At 42.3% G+C, this 25,770-nt stretch overlaps 1 protein-coding gene across 1 annotated transcript in view; it reads right to left on the minus strand.

The window, feature by feature from the left end:
- Positions 1 to 25,770, minus strand: part of astn2 (astrotactin 2) — a 244,812-nt gene that overhangs the window by 172,015 nt on the left and 47,027 nt on the right. The window contains exon 3 of the mRNA XM_030742268.1: positions 18,923 to 19,075. Coding sequence (XP_030598128.1) covers positions 18,923 to 19,075 — 153 coding nt within the window. The remainder of the gene's footprint in view (positions 1 to 18,922; positions 19,076 to 25,770) is intronic.

Here is a 25,770-nt window from a genome sequence, read left to right on the forward strand (position 1 = left end):
TTCAAACATGATTATTTTTAGCAATCATATCAATTCCTTGCAAGTTGGGTATAGGTCAGAATAAGGGAAAAAAAAGGGGAAGACTTTGTTCCTCTTTGTTCAAGGATCAGGAGGAAAGGCCCGAGGTGTTCTAGCCATCCATGCGGCACCAAAGAGATTCAGTTATATAAATTAGAAAATTACAGAGACGGGATGAAATCCAGATGGTACAATCTGTGATTTAGTCCCTGGTTTCTGTCTTTTTTTTTTTTTTAAGGAAAAACTGCATATTGGTAAAGGATATCCACAGGTAATGTGATGGTGTTATGGTGCTTCTCTCATTTTCTGTCTTTTGTTCATTTTTCTTGTATGTCTCGGTCTCCCACTGTTTTGTTAGCACATTTAAATATTCTCAATCAATACTCTACTCTGCTGCTGGTTCTTGTACCTCTAAGAGCTACACACACACACACACAATCCAATTACACACAAAAACCTAGGCATGCTGATAAGTTATTACAGAGGGCATTGCAGTATAAGTGCCACTGACACATTTTACAACCTAAATTTATGAGTTGCTACCTGATAAAATGGAGAGAAAGGACTTAAAAGGGTGAGAGGCTTAACAAGGTACCACTTGGCTCTTGCACACAAGTAGGTTCAATGTTTGTACACTCATCTCTGTATTTTTGTTTTATTATTATTCAGTTTTGTTTTTTTATTGCACCTACAGTAACCAGCATCAAGAGCATACCAGCCAATTTGGAGCCAATAAACAAATGTTAATGTGTAAGGAGACCAGTCAGGGAATTTAGAGGTGTTATTATGGTAAAGGTGAGATGGGATTTAAGCCAGGGTTGTGAGCTAGGTAATTTTAGATGAAGGCCCCTGGCAGCTTGCTGTATTCTGGTTCCTCATCTATTACCAACAACACTGCGCAGAGCAAAGCCATTAAGATTTGCATGTGATAGCACCTGTAGCATAAAACAGTATTACCTTGCCACTGCAGCCATCCTAGGATACCTGCTGTTGTCTTTATAATCATCTGTGAAATTAGCATTTTTATAATAAGTTTAATTTGCCATTCAGTATATATCTGAGCCAGAGTCCAATGCTCTCAGTTGGTAATGTGGATATAAAGGATACCATTGGGGATGGGGGGGGGGGGGGGGGGGGGGGGGGGGGGGGGGCTGGACAGGTCATATTAATAATTAATCTTTATAAGGTAAGGGTAATTTTATTGTTAATTACAACACTCATGGAAATCATTTTACAAAAGCTTAAAAAGGCCAGTAGTAGTAAATTCATCTTACAAGCTTAAAACATGTCACTAAAGTAAGCCAGCTGCAACAGTCATATAGGTATCCTTTATTTATGCAAAGCTTCCTAAAAGCAATTTAGGAAGCTCAAAGATCTGCTGGAAGAACCAAAGGCAAGGATTTTATTGTTTTTGATCATTTTAGGTCACAATTTTTTTTTTTTTTTTTTTATTACTTGCCTGTTGTTTTAGTTTTGTGTCTTGTGTTGTGTGAGACATGCTTAAAGTTTAGTCTAGGTGAGCATATTCGTGGAACTTTAAGGTTCCACAAATATGCTCATTTAGCAAAAAAGTAATCAAAGTTCTTTTTCTAACTTCGTTCGGTGTTTCACTATGGGAATCGCCTTGGCGTGACCAACTACGGAAGCTCCAATGACACCACGTCTGTCTGCGACAGACCTGCCAAGCCGTGCTCAGGGCCCCGCCCCTCCTACTATCACGGCTGACCAGCTCCTCCCTACTCATTCTCGCTTTCTTCCCGTGAGAAACTACATCGGGCTCCCTCAGCGCGCCCAGGCTGGCTTGGTTAGCTGTTTAACAGTTCTCAGGCGTCCCGTAGAGGAGTACGTCGCCGAACGCAGTTCTCCAGTTTTCAGTCTGGATTGTGCTGAGTAAGTCCTTCGAAAGAAGTGTACTGGTAGTTATACACCCTGGACAGCGACCGCGTCGTGGCGAGCTGTCTTCAGCGGTCACCTGGTTTTAATTAGCAGGGTAGCCGTTGTGTGTGTGTGTGTGTAACTTGGGCTAACGCGTCACGGCGAGCTTTTCGGTGTCCGGCTAGCATTAGCTTGTTAGCGGGTCAGTACCGTGTTAGGTCTGGCTAGCATTAATTTGCTAACCGACCCTAAACAGTGTTAGGTTTCAGTTAGCATTAATTTGTTAGCTGGATCAACTGGTAGAGCTCAGCTAACGTGTCACGACGAGCTGACTCTCACGGCGACTAGCTCGGACTTAACCCCGTTGCTAGCGCTAGCTACAAACAGGCTAACGTGTCACGACGAGCCTTGTATAGCTCAGTCTCACCATCTTTCCGACCACGATGGCTACGGCTCCTACCCCCGCCAAAGGGTCAGAACCGAAGGCCAAAGAGGCTGCATCCCGCCCATGCCCCGCATCATGCGGTGCTTCCATTTCGGGCAGGGACTCTCATCCGATGTGCATAGCTTGCATGGGTGCTAAGCATGCTCAAACTTCTCTGGCGGACCCGCAAGGTTGCTCTCATTGCGCCTTGATGCCAGAGAAAATCCTGGAAAGGAGGTTGAGAGTAGCAGTGGCTAACAGCCAGGACCCCTGTCTGTCAGCCAACAATGCTACGATTGATATCCATCAGCCGACAGCCACAACGAGCTGGGCGGACATAATGGAGGGAAGTGTCCCCGGTTATGCCCCAGTTGTTCGAGGGGCTCCTCGACCCAACTGAGGGTGAGCCGGCGGATGAGGATGCGGATGGCGATGCCAACTCCGACCTCCTCGGCCTAGAAGACATGGAGGAAGAGGAGGATGACTCCACCTTCCCTGCCCAGCAGTCCAGGCCCCCAAGTGGGGCTGAAGCTGTACCCCCAGTGGACAGCAACTTGTATGATGTTTGCAAACGGGCTGCTGCCAAGCTGGGCATCACATGGCCAGCAGCCCAGGCGGCTGAAGGGGCAGAACGTGACCTGTATGATGGCAAGAGGCTCCCTCCAGCCTCACCACCTGCAAAGCAGCTTCTGCCAGCAGTGCCTGCTTGCATGAAAGAAATGAGTCGCTATTGGTCTAGCCCTTTTAAGAGCAAGCTTCCTACCCAGGGCTGCTCTAAGCTGGAGATGCAAGGAATGGGTGAGCTGGGGCTGACCGGACCCCCAGCAGTTGAGCCTTCAGTGGCTTATCACCTTCACCCTAACCGCAGGTCAGTTTCAGCTTCTTCTAATATTTCTCTGCCCAGTAAGATGGATCGCCTCACCGCATCCATCTATCAAAGGATGTACAAATATTCAGCACAGTCGGTGTGTTCCCTTAATGCGGTTACACTGCTGTCAGCTTATCAGGCAGAGATTTTAGAGGACATGGGCCGTCAACTGGACTCGGGGTCTCCAAACCCGGCCCTCTGGGATGAGATCTGTGTGGTCAACGATCTCATCCTACGCTCCTCCAGGGGAGCAGTCCAGGGTTGTGGGCGTGTAATGGGTCTTGCAGTCTCAGGTGAGAGAGCTTTATGGCTAAACCTGTCAGGATTGGGAGACACTCAGAAGGCTGAAATCATGGATGCAGCCTATGACCCAGCCAAGGGTCTCTTTGGCCCAGCTTTGGAGAAAATGAGAGAGACAAGCACTCTCAGAAAGCAGGAGGGAGAAGCTTTCAATCTCTGCTTACCCAGAAAAGTGAACCCACAATCTCACCAGGTGCCTAGAGTAGGCTTCGCAGCAGCAGCTGCAGCCGTGAGGGGTAGGCAGAGTGGGGCTAAAGTTCAGAGGCAAGCGGCAAGACTGCAGCCTTCCCACCAGGTCAAGGCAGAAAACCCAAGGCCTTGGGGCAAACACTCCTTTGCAGCAGCTGCTGCAAAGAACCGAACGTCACACCCCGGGGAAGGGAAGAAGAAGCGTTCAGCCTAGCAAGCCTGCAACGTTGTGCATCACCTCTCTCTCCTCCCTCAAAGAGGAGGAAGGTGCTGGAAGAGGCAACCACACCTCCCAGGGTTCATGGTTCAGAGGCTCCTGGGGTTCCCAGTTCATCAGGAGCCCTCTCTCGGTTCCCACACCTAGTTCAGAGAGAGGAGATGTGGGGTCAAAGGTCGCAGTGTCACCATGCACTTCCCCGGTTTCATTATTCACTTCAAAGCAATCTATCAGTGTCACCAAGCACTGCCCAAAGTTTTCAGACACTTCATTGTGTTTCGGGGGTTCAAAAAGAAATAAAGTGTGCATTCCTGCAACCAGGCAGTTTGCCAAGGGCAGAATGTCCCCCCAGTTTAAAGAAAATGAAAAAAAATGAAAGAAAGTCACTGTCATGTCACTACGTTCCCTGCGGAGGGAGCTGGCGCTCTTCGCGAGGGGGACACCTCCATGCGGGAGGCAGAGGTGACGTCACACGTGTTCATGGGCCCGCTCTCTGCGCGGCTGGAGCAATGGCGCGCATGCGCAGTCCATCCCTGGGTTATGGCCACCATTTCCCAAGGATACAGGCTTCAGTTCGCAATGAAACCACCGAAATTCAACGGAAAGTTGATTTCAGTGGCCAAGGGAGAGTCAGCAAGCGTATTGGAGGACGAAATTGCTTCCCTGTTACGCAAACAGGCGATCAGAGCGGTCCCGAGCGAGGAGGCTCAGCAGGGCTTTTACTCCCGCTATTTCCTCATTCCAAAAAAGAGGGTTCCTCTCTCCGGCCCCATTTTAGATCTACGTGTATTGAACAAACACTTGAGAAAGTACACGTTCAGAATGCTCACACACAAAGCGCTCTGTCGGGCCGTTCACCCAGACGATTGGTTTTGTGACAATCGACCTCTCAGACGCATATTTTCACATCGCCATTTATCCTCCACACAGGAAATATCTCAGGTTCGCCTATCAGAACGCAGCATACGAGTTTCAGACTATCCCATTCGGGCTATCATTAGCCCCAAGGGTGTTCAGCAAATGTGTGGAGGCAGCGCTGTCTCCGTTAAGGAACAGCGGCATCAGAATATTCTCTTACATAGACGATTATCTGATATGCTCCCGATCGCGGGAGCAGGCGATCAGAGATTCCAGGGTGGTGGCAAACCACCTTACGGAGCTCGGCTTCAAAATCAACCTGGAAAAGAGCCGCTTGAAACCCGCACAGTATACGGAATATCTGGGGCTCATTTTAGATTCCAGATCTTATCGTGTCACGCTTTCAGAGCGCAGGATCGCATCCTTCACTCAGTGCCTCTCCCTCTTTCAAGTGGGGAAAGTCGTGCGTTTCCGGCTCTGTCTCCGCCTCCTCGGCCTTATGGCCTCGGTAATAAATGTGGTGCATTTGGGGCTGCTTATGATGAGGGATTTTCAGCGTTGGGTCACGTCCCTACGTCTGTGCCCTCACCGCCATCTCGGTCGCAGTGTAAAAATAACACCGTCATGTATAGCGGCTCTCCAACCTTGGAGGAACCAGCAGCTCTTGCGGCGGGAGTACCTCTGGGCGCGGGTGTCATCCAGGATGACCCTGACCACAGATGCATCTCTGTCAGGGTGGGGCGCAACCATGATGGGGAGGGCAGTAAATGGTGTTTGGTCTCGGAGGCTCTCTCGGGCTCACATCAACATACTGGAGCTGCACGCAGTGCGCTTAGCTCTAAGGCATTTTCTGCCGTATCTCCAGGGTCGACATGTTTTGGTGAAAACAGACAACTCTACAGTAGTTGCTTATATCAACCGCCAGGGTGGTACTCGTTCCCTGCAGTGGCACAGACTGGCCAGGGAAATAATTGTGTGGAGCAGCACAAAATTCCTCTCCCTTCGGGCAACTCACGTGCCGGGTATTCTGAACAGGGGGGCGGACCTCCTGTCCAGAGGGAACCCGTTGTTCGGAGATTGGCGACTTCACCCGCAGGTGGTGGAGCAGATATGGCAGAAATACGGCCGGGCTGCCGTAGATCTCTTCGCCTCGCAGGAAAACACACATTGCCCACTGTTTTTCTCCCTGTCAGACCCAGTCGCCCCACTGGGCATGGACGCTCTGGCCCACCCATGGCCAGACACACTGCTATATGCCTTTCCGCCTCTCAGCCTTATCTCTCCAACCCTAATCAGAGTGAGAGATCAGGGGCTGTCGCTAATTTTAATAGCGCCACGGTGGCCGTCGAAACACTGGTTAGCAGAAATAATTCAGCTCCTGGCGGGCGAACCGTGGCCGCTCCCCATCCGCCGGGACCTTCTGTCTCAGGCGCGAGGGGAGATATATCATCCTCACCAGACCGGGTGGCTCTGTGGGCCTGGCCCGTGAAAGGTCGAATTTGAATGCTGCGGGTCTGCCTCTGAAGGTTATTGACACCATTCAGAATGCAAGAGCTTCCTCCACACGCTCTCTTTACAGTTGTAAATGGCGTGTTTTTGAAGAATGGTGCTATGAAAGGCAGGTTATCCCTTTTCAGTGCTCTGTGGTGGAGTTGCTGTGTTTCTTCAGGATTTGCTGGACGGAGGGAAAGCTTTTTCCACAATAAAGGTCTATTTGGCAGCTATTTCAGCCTGCCATGTGGGATTGGGTGATAAACCTATTGGTCAGCACCCTCTTGTGTGTCGCTTCATGAAGGGGGCACGCCGTAAGCTCCCAGTCTCAAGGCCACTGGTCCCATTATGGGATTTATCACTGGTTTTGGATGCACTCTCCTACCACCCCTTCGAGCCAATCGAGGCTGTAGGGTTGAAATTTCTCTCACTTAAAACCGCTCTGCTGCTGGCTCTAACTACAGCCAAGCGAGTTAGTGAGTTACAGGCTTTGTCCATTCACCCCTCTTGTTTACAGTTGGCCCCTGGTCTTACTAAAGCATGCCTGAGGCCAAACCCAGCCTTTGTCCCTAAGGTGATAGAGTCATCATACAGGTGCCCCACAGTAGAACTGCTGGCATTTCACCCCCCGCCTTTTTCCTCTGTAGAGGAGCGCAGGCTTAACACATTGTGCCCTGTGCGGGCCTTGGGGTCATATGTGGACAGAACAGCTGGGTTCAGGAAATCTGATCAGCTGTTTGTTTCCTGGGCCCACCCCCACAAGGGCAGGCCTTTGTCCGCCAGAGGCTGTCTCATTGGATTGTAGAGGCTATAACTCTAGCCTATAGCTGTAAGAGTACTCAGCCCCCATCGGGGCTTCGAGCTCATTCTACTAGGGGCATGGCTACATCCTGGGCTTTGTTCAGAGGGGTGTCAGTCCAGGATATCTGTGCAGCAGCGAGTTGGGCTACACCACACACATTTGTGCGGTTTTATAGACTGGATGTCGCTCAGTCATCCCTGGCTCAGGCAGTCCTGGAGTCTAGTGCCTCAGGTCTGAGCTGAGATCCTGGGCAGCACTGGAGCACAGCTTCGGGAGGGCTGGCGCAATCCGGGAGTGGGCTATATCTCCCATAGTGAAACACCGAACGAAGTTAGAAAAAGAACGTTGGGTTACATAACGTAATCCCTGGTTCTTTGATAACAGAGTGAGGTGTTTCACCATCACTTCCCTCCTTGCTTGGGCACGGAAAGAAATCTGCTTAGAATGAGTAGGGAGGAGCTGGTCAGCCGTGATAGTAGGAGGGGCGGGGCCCTGAGCACGGCTTGGCAGGTCTGTCGCAGACAGACGTGGTGTCATTGGAGCTTCCGTAGTTGGTCACGCCAAGGCGATTCCCATAGTGAAACACCTCACTCTGTTATCAAAGAACCAGGTATTACGTTATGTAACCCAACGTTATCAAACCATGACAGACCCTCTGTGGTTTACAGATACCTATAGATACCGTTGTATTTCTCTCCTGACCTCCAGCGTACATATTGATGATGATTTATGCCAAAAGTTTTCAAATTTGGATTCATCACTCCATCAGATCTGTTCTCACTGAATTTCAGCCCATTTCTTGTGTAATTTGGCATACTGTACCCTTTTTTCCTTGTTTCCCTTCCTTGACCACTCTTCCACTGAGACCATTTTTGATGAGGCTTTGGTGAACTGTAGATGGATCACATGAAGGTCATCTCTTCAGTTACTGTTCATCTGCTGAAGATAGTGTTTTAGGCCTGCCACTTCTTTTTTGTCCTGTACCATTTTATGCCTATTGAACTGTGCTATCTTTGACATTTTTCATAGATTAACTAAAGAAATGGGAACAATTTATTTGCTTTAGCAACATGATGCTAGAACAAGGAGCCTTAAGATACAGTAGTAGTAAATTCATCCATTTAAAAAGGGTTCTTTGCTAAATTATCTGTTATGTATAAACATAGGCATCTATTTTATGATTGAATGAAGTTCAAGATTTGGTGCTACCAATTCACCTTGTACAGGTTGCTGATCCTGTGGCCTCTCAAGATGTGTGAGATTGCCACTTCCATTGTGCTGAAGATTGACTCAAAAGCCAACAATTACATCAGGAAATGGCTGTGCCGACCCCAGCATCTCTCCAGCGTTGGCCTGTTTGGGAGGAATACACTGCAGCTGCCATTGAAGTCAGAGGCGGAGCATGCAGTTGACCAGGCCATAAGCAGGCTGAAACATTGAGAGATTGCTAGCAGGACTCAGTCTGCGAGAACTGTTCTGGGATGGGGGACTGCTCCAAAGACATGGTCCAAAGCCACAAAAAAAAGGAGATAAAGGAGTTAGTAATCTCCGAGGTGGTAAGGACCGAGAAGGAGCAATATTAGATCAAAGCCCTCAGCCAACAACAGCAAGGAAGCTGGAGAACCTGGGAAGGGGTAATCAGCAGGACCGTAGGTTGGGCGGACATGTGGAAGATTCCCCAAGCCAGGCTGACCTACGACACTGTGCCAAGTCCCAGCAACCTCTACGTTTGGTATGGCTCAGAAGAGAGATGTCAACTCTGCAATGCCCCAAATCCAAGTCCGCAGTACATCTTGTCAAACTACAAAACAGCACTGGCCTAGGGGCGATGCAGGTGGCACCATGACCGAGAAATCAGTCCTGACACGCGGCTGTGAGTGGAACCTGAGAGTGGATTTCAACCGGCAGCTCAGTTTCCCAGCTGAGATCACCACAACCAACCTGCGACCAGACATGATTCTCTGGTCTGGGTAGTGATCATGGCAGAGCTTACTGTTCCATGGGAAGGAGGACTGGAGGCAGCCTTTGAGAGGGAAAAAAAAAAGTGGTATCGTGACCTTAAAGCTGAGTGCAGAGAAAAAGGGTGGTCAGCTGTCTGCTACCTGCTTGAAGTTGGCTGCAGGGGATTTGTGGGAGCATCCACCCAGCCCATCCTGCAGAGTACCCGTGTCACTGGCCCCAAACTCAGAAAGACTTTTAAAGATCCGCCCAAGGAAGCAAAACAAGGAAGTTTCTGGCTTTGGCTAAGAAGAAAAGACCAGGTGTGAGGAAAGCAAGAGTCCTAGGGTTAGCTACAGGGGGCAGTAGTTCCATCACTCTGAGATGTTCTGGGATTAATGAAATGAAACATCAATGAACATCAATGAAGTGTGGCTCCCGGCTGATGACCCTGCAGCTACCTGCATTGGCACCGTCGGAGGTGCTGCAAGCAGCAATGGTATGCAGGCATTTACTTGCCCATGCTTTCACCCACACTCTGTAAATGATCAAGTACAAGGACTGAACTGAAAGGCTTCCAGAAATCCTGGAAAACTATTGCTCATGACCACTTTAAAATTGGATGTAAAATATAAATAAATGAGATTGGCACAAGACTTTTGCGCAATGGTTTCAATATATGCCAGCTCTTTCAAACAGTAAAATATATGATTAGGAGAATATTTAGCAGCAGTTTTAGTACCAAAGGTGTTTGAGTTCTTGAAAATGCTCTTACTGTAGAAACCTGTACAGTGGATCATTATTGGGGAATGGGGACCTAATTTTCAAGCCATTTACAGTAGTTACTTTGCTGCATATTTTTAAAGAATAATGAGAAGAAAAAAATAGCTTTAGGACACTCGGGTAATCTCTGACTTAAAGTAAGTTAAAGGTCAGCATAATGTAGCTTAAAAGTTTTTAATGCATGATCTGGCCTGATAAAAGGTAGGAAGTAACAAAGTACAAATAGTTTGTTACTAAAGTAAAAATTTCAGGTATCTGTATCATACTTGAGTATTTTCTGACAACTTCTTACTTTTGCTCCCTACATTTTAACACAAATATCTCTACTTTCTACTGCTAACATTTTCAAAACAGGCATGTTACTTTAGGTTTAACACATGTGAGCTGAGTTAGTATTTCACATCACTGTGTCCCTCAAACTGGTTTGAATCTAAATGAGTGGAACAATAACAAAGACAGTCCCATGAGTGTATCCATCACCGCTGCTTATCCCACATGACAAGGTGAAATAGGCAAAAATGTCTAATGTATGTATCATTTATAATACTATACTCAAGGATTAAAGTGGGCTGAAATGATCCAGAACTGTGATTTCCATACGTATAAGAGGAGCAAGCATAAAGGAAATAACATTTTTAAAGTGACAGGTAATTTCAAACGCAGTATTCAACAAATATCAGCAAAAATGCAAACAGTGGAAAGCCATCGGTCAGCTAAGCATGGTCACTTTTGTTACTGCTTTTTTATGCATGTGAGGTTTATTTTCTGTGGAGTCTATAAATTATGCATAACCTTGATTTGATAAAGAATATGACCAAAGTCTCTTAATTTTTTTTCTCTCAACAATGAAATACCAGCACAAATAATAAAGAAAATGCTCACATCCCAAAACAACCTGCAACCTGAATATTGATGCCACTGCTGTAGGCAACATCAAAGAAAATCCCCAGACTCTTTGATTCAAACTATCAAAGAGTGTGGTTAGTACTAAGTTACGGCACTGACAGATTATAGTAAAAGGTGGACTTTAAAAACAATAATTTAGAATTTGCTATGAATACATTTAAAAGCTTGATCTTTGGCTGCCTTTATTTGGTTTTATAAAAGGATCTGAACACAGACACGGACAGCATTTGATATATGAGCAGCATTTCAGGACCCACATCACACCCAGGTAACCCACAAGGCCACATTCCTTAAAGAGAAGGGTGACCTCAGTATCACTAAGAGTAAGAGCATCACTTCACCTCAGGTTTTAGCTTCTTTTATCTGTTAACCACCGGTGCAGCTTCTAGTTTCATGTGGAACAAATTTAGAGCAATGTTAGTCAAATCAGTGATCTTCAACTGATGCTTGAGAGTATCAGTTACCACTTCACTAGATAAAATATTAAAATTGCTATTAAACTGAATGAAATTGCTGGACTCACCACTTAACTTTATGTTTCTAAGGAATACAGCTAAGTACAAAAGACCTTCATTACATGTATTTAGTGTTAGGAATTACTCAAATTAACCCATTAAACCAGTGTCTAACAACATAGGCTGGAGGAGAAATTCAGCTTAACAAAAATAATTAAACAGCTGTCTTCACAGTAAATAACTCAAACTCTTAAAATAAGTCAACAAGGCATCTGATCCAAGGTAGCGCCTGAGTTGTAAGCATTAGACAAACAAACACAAGGTCTTTGCTGATCATAAACGATGTGTATAATCTTCATTTAATATCTTGTTTTACTCTAGCAAAGATATTTTGTAGCAAATTTCTTAGATTTCCTCTGTGTGTATTTTTTCTAAAATAATTGTCTTAAACACTAAGATATCTGATTAAATAACAATACTTTCTGAATTATTTTTGATCATTCTCATCAATATATTGAAGAGTAATCTGAGGTAATATTCTACATTTCCAGAGCCATATAACACTGTGAGAAATCTTGGAGTCATTTTTGACCAGGATATGTCCTTCAATGCACATATTAAACAAATTTGTAGGACCGCTTTTTTGCATTTGCGCAATATTTCTAAAATTAGAAACATCCTTTCTCAGAGTGATGCTGAAAAGCTCATTCATGCATTTATTACTTCTAGGGTGGACTATTGTAATTCATTATTATCAGGCTGTCCTAAAAGCTCCCTAAAAAGCCTTCAGCTGATCCAAAATGCTGCAGCTAGAGTACTGACAGGGACTAGAAAGAGAGAGCATATTTCTCCCATATTGGCTTCTCTTCATTGGCTCCCTGTTAAATCTAGAATAGAATTTAAAATTCTTCTCCTCACATACAAGGTCTTGAATAATCAGGCACCATCTTATCTCAAAGACCTCATAGTACCATATCACCCCAATAGAGCACTTTGCTCTCAGACTGCTGGCTTACTTGTGGTTCCTAGGATACTTAAGAGTAGAATGGGAGGCAGAGCCTTCAGCTTTCAGGCGCCTCTTCTGTGGAACCAGCTTCCAGCTTGGATTCGGGAGACAGACACCCTCTCTATTTTTAAGATTAGGCTTAAAACTTTCCTTTATGATAAAGCTTATAGTTAGGGCTGGATCAGGTGACCCTGAACCATCCCTTATGTCATGGTCCGGGGTCCACAGGACCCCGTGTGTTTTTGTTTTGCTTCATTTTGTCTGTTCTGTTTGGGATTTCTTTTGGTTGTGAGGTTTAATTGTTATTTCTAGTCCCTGGTGTTCTCTCTGTATTCTGTGTCAGGTCTGCGTTTCTGTTCCATCGTGTTACTTCTTGTTTTATTTTGATAGTTGTCCAGTCCCAGTCTCTTGTGTTTAGTTTTGCTTCCCCTGGTCTAGTCAGTATTATCAGCGTCACCTGTGTTACCACCTGTTTCCACCTCCCTCATTAGCCCTCCTGTGTATTTAAGTCTTGTGTTTCCAGTGCCTGTTGTCGCGTCGTGGTCCCGTTTTCGTCTCCTGCTGTGTGTCTTGTTTCGCCTCGTATATAGCCTGGTATTTTTGCTCTGTGTTTTGCCACTAGCTCTGCCTAGTCCGGCCTTTTGTTGTGCACCTGAAAAAAAAGTTAAATTACCTTTTACCTGTGCCTGGCGTGTCCTGCATTGGGGTCCTCCTTCCTGCCTGCCACACAGACGATACATGACACCTTAGTTATGCTGCTATAGGCCTAGTCTGCTGGGGGGTTCACATAATGCACTGTTTCTTCTCATTCACCTTATTTACTTTGTTTATACTCCACTCTGCATTTAATCATTAATTGATATTAATCTCTGGCTCTCTTCCACAGCATGTCTTTCTCTCCCCTCAACCCAACCGGTCGCGGCAGATGACTGCCCCTCCCTGAGCCTGGTTCTGCTGGAGTTTTTCCTTTCCACTGTCGCCAAGTGCTGCTCATAGGGGGTCGTTTTGACTGTTGGGTTTTCTCTGTATTATTGTAGGGTCTTTACCCACAATACAAAGCGCCTTGAGGCGACAGTTTGTTGTGATTTGGCACTATATAAATAAAATTGAATTGAATTGAAATATAAAAAAAGTACCCCTAATACATAGCAATTTTTATGGACATTTATGGACTTCCTCTAGTAATCAGCAACAAACAATGAAAGACATAAAAAAAAATTGGCTGAAAATGTAACTTAAAAATCATTAATTGTAACACTCAATGATTAAATGATCCCCTACAGTATGAAAATAGGATTAATTAGAGGAAAAAAAGAAGCATGGCCATTTGGGTTGATAGCATATTGTGTGATCTGTTTTGTCTCTCACTATGTTTTTCACACAAAAAACACATACACTGTTTTGACTTGCAGTAGATCAGCTGTATGGTGTGCTGTAGAGAAATCCTAGGGGCTGCACACCCACAGCTGTAATCACTGTGTTTTGTCTGCACCGAAGATTGAAGACTACTGAAAGTGGAGCTGAGCACAGAATGAACTCAAGAACCATGGAATACAAACTCTCTCTGTCTTTCTCCCCATCACACACACACACACACACACACACACACACACACACACACACACACACACACACACACACACACACACACACACACACACACACACACAAGACAACACAGAACTACTTTCATGTGCTACTTCAAAGCATCAATTAAACAGAAGAAAACCTAGATAATAACCATAAGGTTATCCTCTTCATAATGAACCAAAGTATTCGTTGTGACACATCAAAACACCACACCGCTTCTAGCCAGCACATGGAAATGCATTAACACCACAGTGGGAAATAGAATGCACAGCACTGCATGCAAATAAGGGAGGAAGTTTTTAAGGACAAATCTTAATATTTGAAGACGCCACGATGCATTGTGACTTCAAAATGCTTTCAGAATGTTGTCTAAATCAGAGCAATGAAATTTGCATACAACAATTCTAGTTTTACAAACAAAAGTGTCACCCTCTAGACCTACATACAGGCATTTCAAAGAATATAAAGAATGGCTCCTTCCCATGTATTTCTGGAAGTAAACATGGCTTGTGTATTTTTTTTTGTTTGTTTGTTTGTTTTTTTAGTTTTTTTCTCCATTGGTTGGTTTATTTTTGACATTTTGAGCACCACAGTGCAAGTGCCCTCTGGTTCCATCATATTAAGAGAGGGCAGCTTCAAAACTGAGGATAAACTGAGGATGTTTAAGCCTTAAAGTTCTGCAGGATTCACTGTTACTGGAATGAGTGATCCAAGCAACCCATGTCTTTATGCCTTTGGAAGGATTTTTCCTTTGGTAGGGTTGCCCTTCAATTAGTTGGGGTCACAAAGGTTTTTTCCAGAGGGGCCTAAATGAGTTCATCAAATAGTGGAGCCTCGCTCTTAAAAATAATAACTCAGCAATTTCTGGAGACACTGGAGATCTCCAGAGGTCCTCCTTTCTAAGCTACTGGAGAAAGAGCATGGATGGTCAGCAAGCCTTCTCTCCCTTTTAAACCTGCCATTTAAGTAATGTCTTATATTTAGAGACTGATGTATGAAGAGAAATGTGCAACACATATCAAGGGCTTGTTTATCTATAAATGAGCTTTCTTATCAGGATGTCTTTCAGAATGGAGTGTGGCTTTTCATCTGTCAGCTTGTTTTGCTGTACATTATTCTCAACTGCCGAGATTCATTAAATCTTTCTGTGTAAGATGTCTGAGTCTGCTGCGTTTATTCTGCATGAGTTGACCTGGTCACACAAGATTTCCTTCAAAATACCCACCAGAAGTCTCTATTTGGAGGGAAGGGTAGCAGCACTTCAATTCCAGGTCATTAGATCCAGTATTCATAAGGCATATCCAAGGGGTTGTAGTAGTACAATGGCTTATGCGTACAATAAATTTTCTCAGGTGAAAAAATAGATTATTTGGGTGTAACTCGCCTTTCTTCATGGCAACACTTCTCCAAGCTAAGACGACTTAATAGCTCGCACAGTGCAGGCAGTGAGGTGACTGTGTGCTGGAAAGTTACGACTGACTTGTATCTGTGTGAGGCATGGTCAAAAAAATAAGAATATGACAATCTTGATCTTCAAGATGGATTCAAAAATAGAAGATCTAGCAATGTACTATCTGCAATAGCCTCCACTTTCCAAATCATATGCTTAAAAAAAAAAATCCATAAATGATTTATATGGCTGCAAGTTAGATGTATAGTTTGCTCATCATGTTTTTTGGCCATCATCTCAAGAACAAGTAAAATTTCAGCTGTTTTCATTGTGGATAACAGTATTCATCTTGATATTTCTTATTATTATCTGTAATACATTTATATTAATGACAATAGTAGTGACTTAATGCGTGAACCAAAATTTTCTGAATCCAAGTACGAGATGGCGCTACAAAAACTAAGCCAGTATATGCTGACAGGAAAGCAAGTAATGTTACCACAAAGCAGAATTTCAATATGCAGACTTGTGGATGCCAGAAGAGTAGATGAACAGCTGCAGGGTTTAGCTGAGCTGACACAACTGCTCCTGTAGTTTTCCACACATTCAGTTACAGTTTTTGTAATATCAATGTGAAGCAAGTTAACCAGGGTACTTTGATTAGTCAGCTATATCCAGATTTACTGGGCAACTCTGCACTCATGTAACATGTGCCCATACCACTTTTTTTTTTTTTGGTCTTGTTCCAACCCCAGTAGAGATTCAGGCAAAATCTACAAATCAGCCTAATGACTGACCATTAGTGTTATGCTTTCCCCTCCATCTCTCAGGTTGTGGTGAAAAAAATATGTGCAATTTCTGAAAATTGTTGTCTGTCCTCATGGATGTTGATGCCCCACGCATCATATTTTTACAGTACCTACTGTTTTTCCTCCCACTCAGACACTGAGGACAAGAGCTTTCCTCTTCTGCAGACTAGTCACATACCTGTGTTCTCACTATTAGCATTTTAACTCCCTGATTCTCGGGTTACATATCATCAGCACATTATAGGAACAGACTATAATGATGACTGCATTGTCTTATCTAGTATTTCAGAAAAAAAAAAGTGAAAAACTGTGTGCTCCCTTTTTCTTAGTAGGCAGTAGTGACACAGGGCTCAGGCTCCAAATATATCTTAAGAATAAAATAAGCCTATAGTCCATAAATTTAAAATCCTTTTGGGAACCGGGGCATATGATTATTCTTGCTGGGCTGTGGAGTTTGCCTCAGTGTTTCTTTAAAGAACTGTGGTGATACAAAAATCTGTTCAAATAAGAGCCATCCATCCTTTTCTGCTTATCCTGTTCAGGGTCACGTGGGGGCTGGAGCCTATCCCAGCTGTCATAGGGGCGAGAGGCAAGGTACACCCTGTACAGGTCGCCAGCCTGTCACAGGGCTAACACAAAGAGACAGACAACCATTCACGCTCACATGCACACCTATAGGAATCTCCAATTAACCTAACCCCAGTAACTGCACATCTTTGGACTGTGGGAGGAAACCGGCGTACCCAGAGAAAACCCACGCAGACACGGGGAGAACATGCAAACTCCACACAGAAAGGCCCGGGCCAAGGTGGATTCAAATCCAGACCTTCTAGCTGTGAGGCAACAGTGCTAACCACCCATCCACCATGCTGCCCTTCAAATAAGAACAACAACAAAAAAAGATATCCTCGTATTATTTTAATTACCTATATTTCATGGCAGATAACAATCAAACTGTGTGGTCATGTCACTTATGTCAGTGGCATTCTTTCCACAAGCTCAGCCTAACCAGCTCTTGTCACTTCTCATAAACTATACATGGGCAGTCTCATGCTCTACCTGTCTGTGCCACTCAGTTAGATTTACATATGGATTCCTATTACTGTGTACCAGGGACATTTCTGTAATACACCCCAGTGTTCATGTTACACTGCCAAACTTAATAATAGGTCATAATAGAGAATAAAACACACATGCAGATGAGTGTGAGAGATATATGCAAACATAGATAAGATAAAAGAGAAATCATAAAAATTCAAAGTACAAATATCTGTCAACCTTCAGTCTACTTTCCTCGGCACTTCTCAGTAAATCTGATCTGCATTTTTAGGTCTGAGCAAATAAACTTTCCCCTTAGCCTCACTTTAAGTTCTTATATTAAGTGCTTCTTCCATTATCATGTTTGCAATAGTGGCCAACACATCTACACTTAAGACACTTTTTCACCTCCAATTATAGGCTCTCAAAGGAGACTCTTACTATTGACCCAAGAGAGGACATCTCTCAATGATGTCCTTCACTGTGTTGAGGCTGCATGGATTTAATGGCAAACTTAATCTTTGCTTATACAGAAGTAAAGAAAACAAGCTTAAGTGTCCGTTTCCATGAATATAAACCTTCTGAACCATATGAATGGAAAATGTTATCTTTACTAGATCAGTAATGCATATTATGCATAACTGACATTTTTTTGCACGTACATGTTAGTAGATGATACCAAGTTATTCTATCTAGAGTAGGTAATGTTATTATATGCCAATTTTTTTATCATAGTTCCTCAGTGGTCATAATGGCCATTTACACAGAAGTCTGATCAAAATGATTCTTTCTGATGCTGAGCTGTACTTATTTCTGGTTCTGCTGGTGTCACATCTCAAGACTGATGAGTGAAATTGTGCTAAACAATGTAAACTCTCAGCAATTATAATAAACAACAAAATGCTCTATTGCTAAGGTTAAGACTGTATAGCCCATATTAAACATGCTATTGCTATGTATTCTATTTTTGAATCAATTATTTAGGTGATGATTTAAAGTAGTTTGAGGGATGCTATGTTTATGCATTTTAGATGGTAAATGCAAGCTTGATGATGTAGGCCAAATGTATTGTACATTAAGCTCTGTGATGATTATATTATTATGTAACAGATATAAATATTTTAAAAAATAGGATATAAGAGATTCAATATTTTTAAGTGCATTTATTTTAATTTGTATGGGTAAATTATATTGCATGATGATGCTGTTGTGATCAGGTAAACAGGTTAATTGAACTGAATGGAATGCAATTAAATTACAAAAGTATACAGGCAAAGTAATGGAACACACAAGTACCTACAAGATGTGAATGTGGAATACTGAAGTGAAATCAAAACTGGATAGTCTAATTATTTTTCATCATTTTCTGTGGACAAACTGACATTTTATATGCACAGAAACAGATGATGATGATTGATTACTAATATATTGGTATGTGCATTTTTTTTTTAAACGCACTAGTTCTTATATGCACACACACATTCATACAAGCACTTTTTTCTACATCAAAGTGTTCTCTCTCTGATGAATGCATCAGGAGCAACTCGAGTGTCAGTATCTTGCTCAAGGATACTTTGGTATGCAGACTGGAGCAGTCAGGGATCGAACCACAAACCTTCTGATTGATAGATGCCTCCTGAGCCCCAGCCCCCCCGCCCCCCGAAAGCATAATTATAAATATACACATCATTTCAAGGTGACTGGACATTACCTAAGGGACTACAGATGCAATAAACCTATAGCTATATCTGACATATATATTATATGTATGTATATATGTATTGTCCTGTGCTTTGTTCTGGTTAAACTAAATAGCTCTGAAACTATTAGTGCCACATAATGTCCAGTGTACATTGTAAAATGACAGAGAACATGCAAAGCTTATAAATCATCTTGCTGTAACATGTGATGTCTGTAACATTGTCCTAACAAAATGGTAAACTTTTGAATGACTTTTTGTCCTACCTCTGGAGTGGCTCGGGACCCTCCGGCGGCCTGTTGATGAGCTGTGCATGACATGCTGGTAGTGAGACATGTCTGTTGGCGTGTTGGGAACACGGAAACTGTCCTGGAATCTCTGCATCAAATCCTCGACTGACTCGGTGTTTGGGTCAATGGCTATGAAAAAGAGATGCAAAGTGAAAATGGCAGCCACGTCAAAAGGCTTTAAAGTAAAACTGTGACAGACGCTCAAGATATTGCAAAAAGACATTGGAGGATACAAAGGAGTATAAAGCCCAACGCAGCTTGCTTTTTATCTTTTTTTTTATGAGAGATCAGACATTAAACTCTGATATGCATGTGACACTAGGCTGTCCCATGTTGACACCGTATCAAAAAAGAAAGAAAGAAAAAAAAAACCTCGATTCTGTTTTCTGGACTTTAAATGATTCCATCAATTCAGTATTGCCTCATCTCTACAGGGATCCTGCCAGCGCTTCCCCTGATGGCTCAGTCTCACTCTTCCTGATGAATGACTCTAAAACAACTGGTTGTGGGGAAAGCAGGGAGAACAGAAAGTACCGGTTCTTTCCTTACAGATTGAATTTAACAAAAAGAAAAGACAGAGAATTTCTATGACTTGTTCAGATGTCCTGGCCTATTTACAGCACAAAAAGAAACAAGAAAAACAAGAAAAAACAAGAAAAAACAAAATCAAAAACATATTATGAGTTCAGATTATTTTCCTCTTATTATGTCTGACACACACACACACACAGTATGTGTGTGTGTGTGTGTCAGACATAATAAGACATAATAAGACACACACACACACACAGTATGTGTGTGTGTGTGTGTGTTAGTAATGCATCTCTAATGCATCTCTAGCCCCAAGTTAATAATGCTTTTGACACAGCTTAGACTTTCAATATATGCAAACACTAAAAATTTCTCTGTCAGGGCCTCAAAAAGAAATCGCTCAAGGAAAACTGTGAAAACAGCTCTGTCCCCAAACTTACAGTACAGCCAACTCCACATGATGTGGCCATTCATCACCCCAACTACTAGTCCCCCCACCTATCATCATCATCTTTTGATCTGTCAGTCTGGCTCTGAGGTGTGCTCTGTCCATGAATAATGGCGATGTGTTGCTCCCAGTCGATGCTCATCATACATGCCAATGAGAAGGCAAAAGAAGAGGAAGAGGGAGATGAAGAAAATGGAGGATGGAGGTTAAAGTGAGGAGGCAGAAATATTTACACTGTTTTTGATTAGAAATTGATTCTGGATGGATTTTTGATTATAAATGGAACCAATAACAGAGGCAATGCAGGTTGCTAGAGAACAAAATGCTATCTTTGAGTCATATGTGCTTGTTTCTAAAACAAACACATGTGGTTAAACTAAGCTCAATATACTATTAATATTTTTTCTGCTTCAGGGTAATGTTGTCATTATGTCTGCTGTAATTTGACTCTGCAACTTATATTATCTGTGTATAATATCAATTCTAATTTTGTAGGCATTCTGCATTTTGGTTTATAACCTTCATTTAAAGTTAAGTGTGCTTTGTAAATTTCTAGAAATCCCCAGATCCCCAAACAGAGCCACCAATCAGATACAAACACTTGCACACAATAGATTATTAATCTCCACTTTGTAACAGACACAGCTTTCTTTTATATATCCAAAATACTATTTGGTATTCCACATAAAAAAACAAAAACAACATCATGCAGCATCACCCCTGTGCTAGTGTTGCATATATATTTGTAACTTTCCCACTTCTCCTGTCACAGTAAACAGCAATAATGAAGTGCACTGGCCACCTTGGTCTGGGTGTTAGTTTATTGAGCAATCCAGTTGCTCCTGATCGATGCTCATCATACATGCCAGTGAGAAGGCAAAAGAAGAGGAAGAGGGAAATAAATAGAAGGGAGGTTAATGTGAGGAGGCAGAAGTATTTACGCTCATATTGATTAGAAATAGATTTTTCGATAAATTTTTGGTTATAAATAGAAGCAATAACAGAGACAATGCAGGTTGCTAAAGAACAAAATTTGAGTCATATGTATTTGTTTCTAAACATTTGTGGTTTAATTAACCTGAATGTACTATTATTTATCTGTCACAGGGTAATGTTGCCATTACTTCTATTGTAATTTGATTCTGCAACCTGATAAAATAGATAATACAAAGTGACCATATATTCCAGTCTTGTAGAGATACTGCATTTTAGTTAATGCCCTTCATCTAAAGTTAGGTGTGCTTTGTAAATTCCTAGAAATCACGAGATCCCCAAACAGAGCCTTGCTGTCCTAGCTTCAAGCCACCAAGTGGATCCAAAACCGAGATTCATTATACACAATATTCATAATGTCATGTAGCAGACACAGCTTTATTTTAGATATCTGAAATAATATTTGGTGCTCCACATAAAAAAAAACACAAAAAAAAATCAAAAAACAAACAATACCATTCCACATCACCCTGTGCTAGCTTTGCATATATATTTATAACTTTCCCACTTGTTCTGTCACAGTAAACAGCAATAATGAAGCACACCAACCACAATATATTTAAGCTCCTTGGTTGGGTGTTAGTTTATTGAGTAATCCAATACTTATTTAAATGTAATGAAAAAAAGGAAGAGTAAGAAAAGAGAGTACCGTATTTTCCGGAGTATAAGTCGCACTTTTTTTCATAGTTTGGCTGGGGGTGCGACCTATACTCCGGAGCGACGTATATGTGACATTTATAACACATGAACCAAAGTACTCCAGCCACTTGACATCTCTGTGAACTGCAGCTTTAAGGCAGTCTTGCGTAACCTGTGGGCGCAGTGGATGATGGACGGAGAGCACAGCTTAACGGCAACTGGGAGAATGCGCCACCCAACTTTCCTGGAAGTCATTGGATGGATCAAGAAAACATGGGCTTCAGTGACAACCAAACCATCCTGTTGGGATTCAGAAAGGCTGGAATAATTGGAACTGCAGCTGATGACGAGTCTGACTAACGCGACACAGAAGAGGAAGCGGCGCTTCGTCTACGGAGTGTACGAAATTGTTTAGAAGTGACACCGAGGATGAAGAATTCAATGGATTGATGGTTTGGTTAACTTGTTAGTATGTTCTTTATGCTATGGTTATCTGAATAACTTAATGTTACGTTAACATACCGAACACGTGTTCGTTGTGCGTCATGTAGCTGAATGTGCTACGTTAGCATAACGTAGGCGTAACCGTGTTCGTCCTGTTCTTTAATCCATTATTATTTTAAATTGCCGTTCAAGATGGAATTTCTGCTCTGAGTCTCGGATTCTATCAACCCCCCCCCCCCCCCAAAAAAGTGCGACTTATAGTCCAGTGCGACCTATATATGTTTTTTTCTTCTTTATTATGCATTTTTTGGCTGGTGCGACCTATACTCCGGAGCGACGTATAGTCCGAAAAATACGGTACTCTGATAACGATAGGAAACCTTTACACACACACAAAAAAAATGTATTGATATGACTACCTCGGCTTGTTTTTAAGAACAAATTCTGTGCCTAAAGTTATGTAGGTTATTTTTTTAATTAAACATCTACCAGTTTGGTCAGCTGTATCAGCTATCGCCTGTTCTTCCAAGTACAATACTATACCAAAACTCCAGAGGTCAAAGTGACCCATTGCATAATAGCATCAGTGAGCTCCATTAGCAGTAGCATTCATACCGGTATTTGGTCATAGTCAGCAAACAAACAAGAAGGGCGGGGGAGTTGGTACTTGGGCTTTGATCTGCCGTGACTGAGGAGAAGCTGTGATACCATGTTTAAGGTTAACTGCTTGCATGCATATTTCATGGCTTAGAAATCTTTATCTATTTCTTTGTTAGATCCCAAGGGAGAATAAATGCTAGAGAATAAAGAATAAATGCTAGGTCAAACAGAAGTGCTTAGAGCTACAGTCTCCTTGAAATAAATCTAATTTGTCTCTAAAGGTTGTCAAGAAACTTTCTCTTCCATTTTCCCTCCAACTAACTCACATACAAAATCTCAAAATACCAATAATAGAGTATAATTGTGAAAATATCACACAAAAAATATTTTGCATATGGATGTATCCATTAGCAGTGTATACAACACTTAGAAATGACAAGAAATATGTTTGCCTATACAATTTCACGTAGTCTTTCTCCTCTATAGTCTTACTATTTTTTGGTTGCTCTTCATTTATCACTTCTGTCAGAAGAAACTACCAAGATATTTTATTCTGACATTTGTTTCTCCCTAGACCCCAAGTCCACTGGCTTCTCATTTTGAGTTCAATGTCAGCTAAAGCTCTGTTGCCTCAATTTTCTCCTTTTCATCTCCCTTATCTGCAGTTACTCCCTTATCAGTGCTGAGTGTGTGTTAACAGTGTCTCATAAGCAGTGGATGTCAACAGCATGCTGCCTCAGTCAACTTATTCCTGGTGGTCTCATGGTGCCCACTACAAGGAGATAACGCTACTCAGTTTTCTGTTTTTGTTCAGATGCACAATTGTGCTTGTTTATGGTTTCTGCAGGCTTTTGTAAAGGTGTGTGTTAGCATGCATGCATGCATTTGCGTTTGCATATAAATATTTACAGATGCCTCAAATTCCACCCACGTTTACTTCCAACTTCCTGTTTATGGAGGAAGCAGTTGCATGGAAAGCAGAGCAGTTTGCATAGAGTGGTCTCCAGATGCAGTTTCCTATTTTACTGGACTTTACAATGATAGCCAAGATGCTATCAAATCAACCAATTTTCAATACAATTAAAAAACAAGCTAAATTAAAGCTTGTTAATAAATTACTTTTATACATGTCCTGAATGTTATTATTCCAAGAAAGAAAATCTTTCTACTTAAGTTGTCACAGTTGATATCAAGACTATGGGAAACTGAATATTTGAGAGGAAAGTGTCCACTCCAAACAAATTGCAATCTGTGTGTTTCCTCCTCCTCCTCCATCTTCTGGATCTATTATCGTCTGGCTTCCCCTGGGAGCTCATTGTTGAGCAATCCACTAAAATAGGATCCAGCAAGGTAAAATGTGCTTAAATTTACTTTTTGATGGACATGTACTTGGTGTTCTCATTAGGTTCCACTAAGGTGACAGAAATGCATCACTACTCAGGCAAAACAACAAGCCTTAGAGTTTGCAGACTATTTACTGCAAACAGTACCCATCAATAAACAAGTCAAAGAAATCAGTATACATATTTAACTATACTTGCCCACATTACTTTTTTATTGATAAGATTCATGGTGCTTTCTCCCCTTTTTTGTAGAGTAAGATGAGACAACAAAATCCAACTAGAGGCGTTACATTATTTGAAACATAAATAAATATAATCTTGTGAGTTGTGTTGATCATTTTAACACTGACAAATTTGTAAGCAATCACATAAACTAATGTGCAATGACATTTTTTTTTTTTTCACAGCAAAATGGTAAGTCACTAATTTCCCAAAGCAGAGGTTTCTAAAATTGCACTGCTGGGCATGATGACAAAATCTGATACAGCGATGCCCGTACCTTGACAGAAATTGATATCCAGCACCAGGAAGAGAAACATTTGTTCTGTCAGCAAAAAAATACACTGAAGGATCAGCTACTTCAACACGCCAAATGAACAGTGACTAGGCCATCTTGCACTAAATCGCTGATACAGCCTCTGGGAATTACTATTTTTGTCCATAAATAGCGCTTGACCCTTCTTTCTCTTAGGCTCAAAAGATATTTCCTCTCTACGGAAAGTCAGTGAAACACAAGGCAGCGTTTTCAGGCTTCTCAGCCATGTCCCATGCCCTGAGGCAGGTGGTGATAAAGCATGTATTGTAGCTTGGGAGATGTTTTGGGCTCTATTTCCGTATATATACACTAAATGGTACTGTGGCAGCTGACAACAGGATGCTTGCCATATTATATAACATTTCAATCCAAACTGCTTGTTATAAAGGCAGTTTATAACTGGCACTTTAAGCTGACTTGTGTGTTTTCCTGAGCCTGTGTCAATCATATTTTTCACAAATCCAACATGTGTTTTCATTAACCAAAATGAGATCTCACCTCGACAGGTCCATGACAGATAACAAAATAAAGGAAAACAAAAATAAAAAAGCAAAAACAAAACAAACAAAAAAAATGGGTAAGCATATGACCAAAACAAAGGCTGTGGTATCTACTTTCAATTCAATGCTACCTCTTTCACATACATCTTTTAACAACTGGGAGTAAGTTATGTATCTTTTCTGTTCTTAGCCATCCTGCCTAGAAGCCAAACAGCATTCATATTCACAGAGGCATGTAGTCGCAAGGGAAATGACGGGCATATTTGTGTAGATCTTTGGACGCTTCAAACCCCTGCTGTTTTAATTTGGAGAAAATCTGCAGGAAGAAAAGAAACTGAGAGCCCAAGAAATTAAATTCCTGCAGATTTCTATTTTTTTTTAATACTATTATGTTTCATTTTCTTACTGACTGTCTCACATATTTTCTTTGCTTCTACCTCTGACTCACACACACACACACACACACACACACACACACACACACACACACACACACACACACACACATATGCAGGCATATGCGCATACACTTCTCGTCACATCTCTATTCCCCTGGTCTTCTCCTATCTTTCACAGCTTGGGGAGCACAGAAAAAGATCAATGGGGGTTAGTGGAATGTGTCTGTGGGGAAGTGTGGGGTTGTGAATAGGAGTGGGGTAGGGTGGGGAGTTCACCCTAGTTCTGATTGCCTCTGTGATTTAATAAATTTGTCATTGTTTTAATATGAACAGTCCAGTGTAGCTGTCTGGGAAAGTCTTCACAGCAGTGCTTCTGGAAGTGTGACAGGGACA

Source organism: Archocentrus centrarchus, chromosome 12 (genome assembly GCF_007364275.1).
Source record: "Archocentrus centrarchus isolate MPI-CPG fArcCen1 chromosome 12, fArcCen1, whole genome shotgun sequence".
NCBI classification, from domain to species: domain Eukaryota; kingdom Metazoa; phylum Chordata; class Actinopteri; order Cichliformes; family Cichlidae; genus Archocentrus; species Archocentrus centrarchus.